We start from the raw sequence: 8,903 nt of genomic DNA on the forward strand, positions 1-8,903 counted from the left end.
GATTTTATAAACCTCAATCATAGCTCCCCTTAGCTGTCTCTTTTCCAAGCTGAAAAGTCCAAGTCTTATTAATCTCTCCTCATATGGAAGCCGTTCCATACCCCGAATCATTTTTATTGCCCTTTTCTGAACCTTTTCCAAGTCCAATATAACTTTTTTGAGATGGGGCGACCACATCTACACGTAGTATTCAAGATGTGGGCGTACCATGGATTTATAAATAGGCAACATGATATTTTCTGTCCTATTATCGATCCCTTTCTTAATTATTCCCAGCATTCTGTTTGACGGCCACTGCACATTGAGTGGATGTTTTCAGAGACCTATCCACAATGACTCCAAGATCTCTTTCTTGAGTGGTAACAGCTAATTTAGACCCCATCATTGTATATGTATAATTGGGATGATGTTTTCCAACGTGCATTACTTTGCATTTATCAACATTAAATTTCATCTGCCATTTTGTTGCCCAGTCACCCAGTTTTGAGAGACCCTTTTGTAGCTCTTTGCAGTCTGCCTGGGTCTTAACTATCTTTAGTAGTTTTGTATCAGATTTGTAATGGCCTGCCTCGCTTGGATGCTCAGAGTATTTCTGGATTTCCAGGGCTCCATGATGGAGTTTTAGGCTATTCCTTGATTCAGAGCGAGGGTTGGGGGTGGCCCTTGGCTGGAAAAGCCCCTCCCCCCCAGACTGTGCATGTTCGAGTCCCCTGTAAGCTCAACCCAGATGGCAGCGATCCTCCTGTGACTCCTGCCCCTGAGGATGCTGCAGGGAGAAGCACCGACAAAGCACCCGAAGAAGGTACTGCTCCCTTTGGTGGCTGGAACTGGTTCTTCTATCTCTGTGCTTCCTACCTGCTTGCAGCCAGCACAGCTGCTGGGAAGGGCTCTCCTTGGGCCAGTCAGAGTCGGAGCCTCTGCTGGGGTTCTGGGCTTGATGGGCTTTGGTGCTGGGATTGTCTTGTGTTGGAGTTTGGCTGGAGGGCCGTCCTAGCCTGGGCTCTGGTGGTGGTTGGGGAATCATAGAATATCAGGGTTGGAAGGGACCTCAGGAGGTCATCTAGTCCAACCCCCTGCTCAAAGCAGGACCAATCCCCAATTAAATCATCCGAGCCAGGACTTTGTCAAGCCTGACCTTAAAAATTTCTAAGGAAGGAGATTCCACCACCTTCCTAGGTAACGCATTCCAGTGCGTCACCACCCTCCTAGTGAAAAAGTTTTTCCTAATATCCAACCTAAATCTCCCCCACTGCAACTTGAGACCATTACTCAACTTTCAACTACCTGAGAGGTGGTTCCAGAGAGGATGGTTCTAGACTATTCTCAGTGGTAGAAGAGGACAGGACAAGGAGTAATGGTCTCAAGTTGCAGTGGGGGAGGTTAAGGTTGGATATTAGGAAAAACTTTTTCACTAGGAGGGTGGTGAAACACTGGAATGCGTTACCTAGGGAGGTGGTAGAATCTCCTTCCTTAGAAGTTTTTAAGGTCAGGCTTGACAAAGCCCTGGCTGGGATGATTTAATTGGGGATTGGTCCTGCTTTGAGCAGGAGGTTGGACTAGATGACCTCCTGAGGTCCCTTCCAACCCTGATATTCTATGATTCTATACTCCTTGTTCTGTCATCTGCTACCACTGAGAACAGTCTAGATCCATCCTATTTGGAACCCCCTTTCAGGTAGTTGAAAGCAGCTATCAAATCCCCCCTCATTCTTCTCTTCCGTAGACTAAACATCCCCAGTTCCCTCAGCCTCTCCTCATAACTCATGTGTTCCAGTCCCCTAATCATTTTTGTTGCCCTCCGCTGGACTCTTTCCAATTTTTCCACATCCTTCTTGTAGTGTGGGGCTCAAAACTGGTCACAGTACTCCAGATGAGGCCTCACCAATGTCGAATAGAGGGGAACGATCACGTCCCTCGATCTGCTGGCAATGCCCCTACTTATACACCCCAAAATGCCATTGGTCTTCTTGGCAACAAGGGCACACTGTTGACTCATATCCAGCTTCTCGTCCACTGTCACCCCTAGGTCCTTCTCTGCAGAACTGCTGCCGAGCCATTCGGTCCCTAGTCTGTAGCGGTGCATTGGGTTCTTCCGTCCTAAGTGCAGGACTCTGCACTTGTCCTTGTTGAACCTCATCAGATTTCTTTTGGCCCAATCACCAATTTGTCTAGGTCCCTCTGTATCCTATCCCTACCCTCCAGCGTATCTACCACTCCTCCCAGTTTAGACTCTTCCCCCTCATGTTATTCTCCCAGGGGATCCTGCCCATCAGTTCCCTGAGGGAGTCAAAGTCTGCTTTTCTGAAGTCCAGGGTCCGTATTCTGCTGCTTTCCTTTCTTCCTTGTGTCAGGATCCTAAACTCGACCATCTCATGGTTCATGCCTCCCAGGTTCCCAACCACTTTTGCTTCCCCTACTAATTCTTCCCAGTTTGTGAGCAGCAGGTCAAGAAGAGGTCTGCCCCTAGTTGGTTCCTCCAGCACTTGCACCAGGAAATTGTCCCCTACGCTTTCCAAAAACTTCCTGGATTGTCTGTGCACTGCTGTATTGCTCTCCCAGCAGATATCAGGATGATTGAAGTCTCCCATGAGAACCAGGGCGTGCGATCTAGTAGCTTCTGCAACTTGCCGGAAGAAAGCCTCATCCACCTCATCCCCCTGGTCCGGTGGTCTCTAGCAGACTCCCACCACGACATTACCCGTGTTGCTCACACTTCTAAACTTAATCCAGAGACTCTCAGGTTTTTCTGCAGTTTCATACTTGAGCTCTGAGCAGTCATACTAATCTCTTAACATACAGTGCAACTCCCCCACCTTTTCTGCCCTGCCTGTCCTTCCTGAACAACTTATATCCATCCATGACAGTACTCCAGTCATGTGAGTTATCCCACCAAGTCTCTGTTATTCCAATCACATCAAAATTCCTTGACTGTGCCAGGACTTCCAGTTCTCCCTGCTTGTTTCCCAGGCTTCGTGCATTTGTGTATAGGCACTTGAGCTAACCCGCTGATCGCCCCTCTTTCTCAGTATGAGGCAGGAGCCCTCCCCTCTCACGCGCTCCTGCTCGTGCTTCCTCCCGCTATCCCACTTCCCCACTTACCTCAGGGCTTTGGTCTCCCTCCCCCGGTGAACCTAGTTTAAAGCTCTCCTCACTAGGTTAGCCAGCCTGCTTGCGAAGATGCCCTTCCCTCTCTTCGTTAGGTGGAGCCCATCTCTGTCTAGCAGTCCTCCTTCTTGGAACACCATCCCATGGTCAAAGAATTCAAAGTCTTCTCTCCGACACCACTTGCGTCGCCATTCATTGACTTCCACGATTCGACGATCCCTACCCCGGCCTTTTCCTTCTATGGGGGGGATGGACGAGAAGACCACTTGTGCCTCAAACTTCTTTATCCTTCTTCCCAGAGCCACGTAGTCTGCAGCGATCTGCTCAAGGTCATTCATGGCAGTATCATTGGTGCCCACGTGGAGAAGCAGGAAGGGGTAGCGATCCGAGGGCTTGATGAGTCTCGGCAGTCTCTCCGTCACATCGTGAATCTTAGCTCCTGGCAAGCAGCAGACTTCTCGGTTTTCCCGGTCAGGGCAGCAGATAGATGACTCAGTCCCCCTGAGGAGAGAGTCCCCAACCACCACCACCCGCCTCCTTCTCTTGGGAGTGGTAGTCGTGGAACCCCCAACCCTAGGACAGTGCATCTCATGTGGGCTGTGTGTGTGGAGGTCTCTCCTGTGCTCGAAGGGCCCTGGGCTCTGGCAATGGCTAGTGGGGGGATGGGACACTTTCTCTGGAGTGGGAGGGGCTCTAGGTACATGGGCACTAGAAGAATAAACAACATTCACACTTTGTCCATGAGGCACTTTCAGGCTGTTTGGGCTTTCTGGGCTCTGGGCACTTCCCCTGCACACACCCTGAGTTCCAGTGCCTGGTGCCACACACTTGAACTCCTGGTCTTGGCCTTCAAGGCCCTTTATCACTTGAAGGACTCAGTGATTATGGCAGATGTACACTGGCACAGGAGTTCCCAGCATGATGGTAACAAAACCTGATCCTTGCCTGCCGGGGGGGTTCTATTACCTCTGCATATGGCATTGCTGAACACTGTGTCCTGCTCCGGAGGCCGCACTTCAAAGGGAATGTTGAAAAATAGGAAAAGGTTCAGGACAGAGTGGTGAGTGTTCAGGATTTGGAAAAGCTGCTTTAGAATGGAGACTAAATAAACTCCATCTATTTAGTTTAGCCACGAGAAGGCTAAGAGGTGACTGATCACATTCTACAATTACCTCCATAGGGAAGAGATGTCTGCTAACAAAGCGCGCTTAATTCTACCAGACAAAGGCAGAACAAGCTCCAATGGCTATCAGCTGCAGCTAGACAAATTCAGACTAGAAATAAGGCACAAATATTTAGCAGTGAGAGTGATTGTGCCACTATTTAATGGTGTGTGACTGTTTGAAAAGGTTAAACAGAATGACCCGGGTAACTACAGGTTTGTCAGGCTGATGTTGTTCCTGGACAAAATAATGGGACAGCTGATATGGGACTTGATTAATAAAGAATTAAAGGGGGTGGGTGTAATATAATTAATGCCAACCAAAATGGGTTTATGGAAAATAGAGCTTGTCAAATAAATGTGCTATTTTTTGATGAGATTACATTAAAGGTAAGTACTGATGATGCAATAGCCAGACTTCTGTATGGGATTTGACTTGGTACCACAGGACATTTTGATTAAGAAATTAGAATGATATACAGTTAATATGGCACACAGCTGGATTAAAAACTGGTTAACTTTTAGATCTCAAAATGTAATTGGGAATCATCAAACAGGTGGGTTGTCAGTGGGGTCCTACAGTCATCAGTTCCTGGCCTTATGTTATTTAACATTTTTATCAGTTACCTAGAAGAAAACGTAAAATCATCACTGATAAAGTTTGACACAAAAATTGGTGGGGCAGCGGTAAATAGTGAGGAGCACAGGTCACTGACACAGGGATCGGGATTGCTTGGAACCTGGGCGCAAGCAAACAGTATATGTTTTAATATAGCCAATGTAAACTTATACATCTAGCAACAGAAAAATACAGGATCAAAGACTGCAGCCTGTACATACGGGACAGGGGCCTCAATCCTGGGAAGCACTGACTCTGGAAAAGCCTTGGGGTTGTGGTGGATAATCAGTATTTCCCAAGCTGTGTTGCTGGCTGGGTTTTGGCACAGTTCCTGTATGGATGTCCAGCATCCTGTGTGGGCAGCGGGAGTCTCTCGGGAAAGGAGGAAGGGGGCTCTGTGCTCTGTCAGAGGCTAGATTGGTAATGGTCATGGCCAAAGGACTGTCGACCTCCCCTCGCTCCCCCAAGGCGGGGGCGGGGCCGAGGGTCTCCCAGTGCAATTCTGTGTGTGACGGGGGCATCGCTGAGGGTGAGAGACGCTGCTGGTTGGGCTCTGGGTTTTTCTGAACTGGAAATTGGTGGGGTGCGGTTAACAAAGCACCGGAGACCCAGGAAGAAATGGAGCAGAGGCCAAGCCCCAGGGAGCAGCTGAGCCATGCTGAAGGACTGACTAGCTGGGTTTAGAGCAGCTGCGTTGCTGGGGCTGGTTCGGTGCAGAGTGGGCGAGTGTCCCTGTTGGAGGGAGAGGGGCAACCATGGGGGGCGGGCATTCGCAGCTCTGCTGGGGGGCAGGGGCTCTTCAAAGTTGTTTTACCAAAACCAAATAAAAGGGGGCAGAGGGGCTGTGATGGGACACGCCTGCCCATTGCTGCAGTCAGCCCCCTTCTCTCTCTCTCACCGCCCTCCCCCACGGCCAGCTCACCATGTTGCATCTGTTGCAGGTGCTGGCTGCCCACCATGCGCAGGTAAGAGCTGGGCCCAGGCCCCACACCCCAAGGATGGGGCAGAGGCGAAAGAATTGACAGGCATCCCCTTAACACCAGCTTGTCGTGGGAGGGCACCAGGGTTAGCCGCCAGGCCAGGGCAGTGCCAGTATGGGGGGTGGTACCTGCTTCCTTAAGGCACACCATGCTGGGAGGGGCTGGGGGAGTGGGAAATGTGTCCACGGGGTGACATGAGTTTACATTTGGGGGGGGGGGGGGGGAGGAGTTGGCTGTGTGCCAGGAAAGAGCCTGGCACTGCACATGGGGGTGGGGGGTACACACACAGATTGGGTGGGTGGGTGCAGATTTCAGTGACCACATGCTGGGATGGGTGGGGGGGCAATGTTCCCTCTAATTTTTGACAGGCCGTATGCACAAAAAATGACTTATGTGCAAATTGTTGTGCTTCTATGCAAATGTTTGTGTGCATGGTGTCTCGCTGTGTGCACGGGGTTTAGTATCTGTGCACGCGTGCACCCATGCACAGCTTAGAGTGAACAGGGGGAGGGGAGTGGGGGGCTGCACACTGGGCTAGAATGGGGATGGGACAAGGCTGCACACTGGGCTCGGATGGGGGAGCAGCTTGGTGGCTGCATGCTGGGATGCGGGGATGCGATGGTGGGACAGTGGGCTGGGGCACAGGGGGGTTGTACATGGGAAGGGTGGGAGGGGCACAGTGGTTGCTGTGGCATTGGCACCTGTCCCCGCCCAGCCTCACCTGCTGTCTCGGTGTCCTCCCCCCCGAATGTTTCATGTTTAGATTCAGAAAACCAGCTGGGCCTCTCCCTGCAGACAGGTGAGTGCTGCGGGATGGGCTGCCCTGGCCTCCCTGCCAATTCCTTGCCCTAGGGCCACCCAGCTTCTGCTGCCTCGACCTCCTGCCCCGGGCCACACAGCCTCCCCCAGCCTGGGGCTACCCAGCTTCTGTCACCTCCATCCCTTGCCCTGGCTCTCCTGGCCTCTCCCTGCCCCTGTGCTGTGGCACCCCAGCCCTGCTCAGGGCCACTAGCTTCCTCCTCCCTCCCTGGGAGCATCGCTTGGCTTGGTCTCACTCTCCCAGGCCTTGAGCTCTCCCCCCCCATCTGTGTCTGGTGCCTCACCCCCCCCTTGCTCTCCTGTGTCTGCAGCGGACGTGCTGGCCGGTCTCTTTGGGGTTCTCTTTGCAGTCACGGCTCTGGCCTTCCTCATCTACATCCACAAACAGCGGAGTCAGAACACAAGGTGAGAGCTGGGAGCCACCGGCATGCTCCTCGCCCCGCTCCCTGGCTGCGGGAACCACACCCCGACCCTTCTTCCTCCCTCTGGCCTGAAACCCCATTCAGTTTATGATTCTCCCTCGCTGCCCCCCCAGCCAAATTCCCCTTCCCCCCTGTGCCCTACCCTGCAAAGGCTGGGAGAGTCGCAGCTCACCTGGCACAAGCCACTCCCGCGTGTAGGGAGAGAGTGCCCAGAGGCCGGGGGGTGTGTGAGTGGGGAGCACCTGCCCCATGATGCAGAAGGGGGGGCTGCCAGGGAGTTGCAGGCGATCGGTCCTTTCTCAGCTCATTCCAGGGCTCCCTGACGCCCCAGTGTTCTCCCTTCCCTGCAGGCCGGACTCTCACCCCAAGCCCAACGTCATCTACACAGCAGCCACCACAGACGAGAACGCGGTGTAGGCACTGCCCCTGCTGCCCAGCGAGGGCCTCTGGCACATGGAACGGAGACCAGCACACGCTCCCTTGGGCTCTGCTGGCTGGACCCTGCCACCCACGGCCAGCCAAGCACGCCCTCCCTCCCCACCAAGGGGCCAGAGCAGCAGGGGCCCCTCCTCTGGGGCCTTCACGCCTTGAGGCCCGGTTACCTGCACTGAGGCTCAGCAGAGACTGAGGGGAAAAACTCTGCCCCTTTCAGAGATACTTTTTTTAAAGATACAATAAAATAAATGAAATAGAAACCTATTGCTATGCCAGCCCTGCCTCTGCGGCAGGAGCTATCGCCCCTGGGGGCCAGGGCCCCTCCCACCATTGCAGTGATGGCCCTGCCTCTGCTGTGGGATAGCCCCAGGCAGATACACCAGGCCAGGGCTAGGAAGCACCCCTGTGTGGGACCAGCTGCCCTCAGCAGCACAGTGGATGGCTCCAGCTAGAGCAGCCAGGAAGCCCCAGATGTGGGAGTTAGCAAGGGGTGCTTGTTACAAGCAAGCAGGGGATGTGTCCCCCCGCTGGGCTGGGGGTGCAGGAACCAGAGTGTAGGTCCCATTGCCTGTGGTTAGTGAAGAACCAGTAGGACGTTCCCCAAAGGTCAGGGTACGGGCTCCAGCGGCCTGGGCTAATCCCAACTCGGGGGACGCTGCAGCTGGGCTTTGCCTTCCTGTCCCGCCCTGAGCACTCATGTAGCTACTCTGGCCCACACCCCCGCCAGTGGATTCGTTCTTAGTGCACCTTGGGCTGAGCAGCAGGAGAAGTCATTGCCATGGGGCCTGTCACAGGAGGGAGTGGGGGTTCCCATGGCCACTGGCCTGCCCCCAGGGGCTCAGCAGCCAGACACCCTGCATGCAGCAGTAGAGGCTAGACAGCCACTGCCCAGCTTCCTGTGACCCTCCAGCAGGGTTTGTTACTGTGCCAGCCTGGAGCCCAGCATCCACCTGGCAACATCCAACCAGAGCCCCACTCACCCACTCGATGCCAGTGCCACGTGCCGTGGTACTGGCTGACGCCTAGTGGCCATGTGGAGTCCCTGCACCATTTCTGTAAAACAAGGGAAACAACACACACACACACACACACACACAGAGTCTACAAACCTCCCCTCCCAAGGACAGTGGCAGTGTGGTCCAGTGGATACAGCACGGGACCAGGGCTCAGAACAGCTGGGTTCTGTTCCAGGCTCCCCCACTGGCCTGTTGGGTGACTGTACACAAGTCAATTCCACGCCTGTGCCTTGGTTTCCCCAGCTGTAAAACAAGGATAATGACCCTACCCATGAAATGCTGCATACAAGCTGGGTATCACCCCAACTTCCCACTCCCAGCATGGCAGATGCACCGCATGCGCAG

The 8,903-nt window shown here is 53.5% G+C and overlaps 1 protein-coding gene across 3 annotated transcripts in view; it reads left to right on the top strand.

Moving 5' to 3' along the window:
* Nucleotides 1-7,802, top strand: part of CA9 (carbonic anhydrase 9) — a 63,562-nt gene extending 55,760 nt beyond the window's left edge. For all 3 annotated transcript variants that reach the window (XM_043546467.1, XM_043546468.1, XM_043546469.1), the window contains 4 exons: nucleotides 5,828-5,851; nucleotides 6,630-6,665; nucleotides 6,997-7,090; nucleotides 7,458-7,802. In XM_043546467.1, coding sequence (XP_043402402.1) covers nucleotides 5,828-5,851; nucleotides 6,630-6,665; nucleotides 6,997-7,090; nucleotides 7,458-7,524 — 221 coding nt within the window. In that variant the 3' untranslated portion in view covers nucleotides 7,525-7,802. The remainder of the gene's footprint in view (nucleotides 1-5,827; nucleotides 5,852-6,629; nucleotides 6,666-6,996; nucleotides 7,091-7,457) is intronic.
* The last annotated feature ends 1,101 nt before the right edge of the window (nucleotides 7,803-8,903 follow it).

The sequence above is a fragment of the Chelonia mydas genome, chromosome 5 (genome assembly GCF_015237465.2).
Source record: "Chelonia mydas isolate rCheMyd1 chromosome 5, rCheMyd1.pri.v2, whole genome shotgun sequence".
NCBI classification, from domain to species: Eukaryota; Metazoa; Chordata; order Testudines; family Cheloniidae; genus Chelonia; species Chelonia mydas.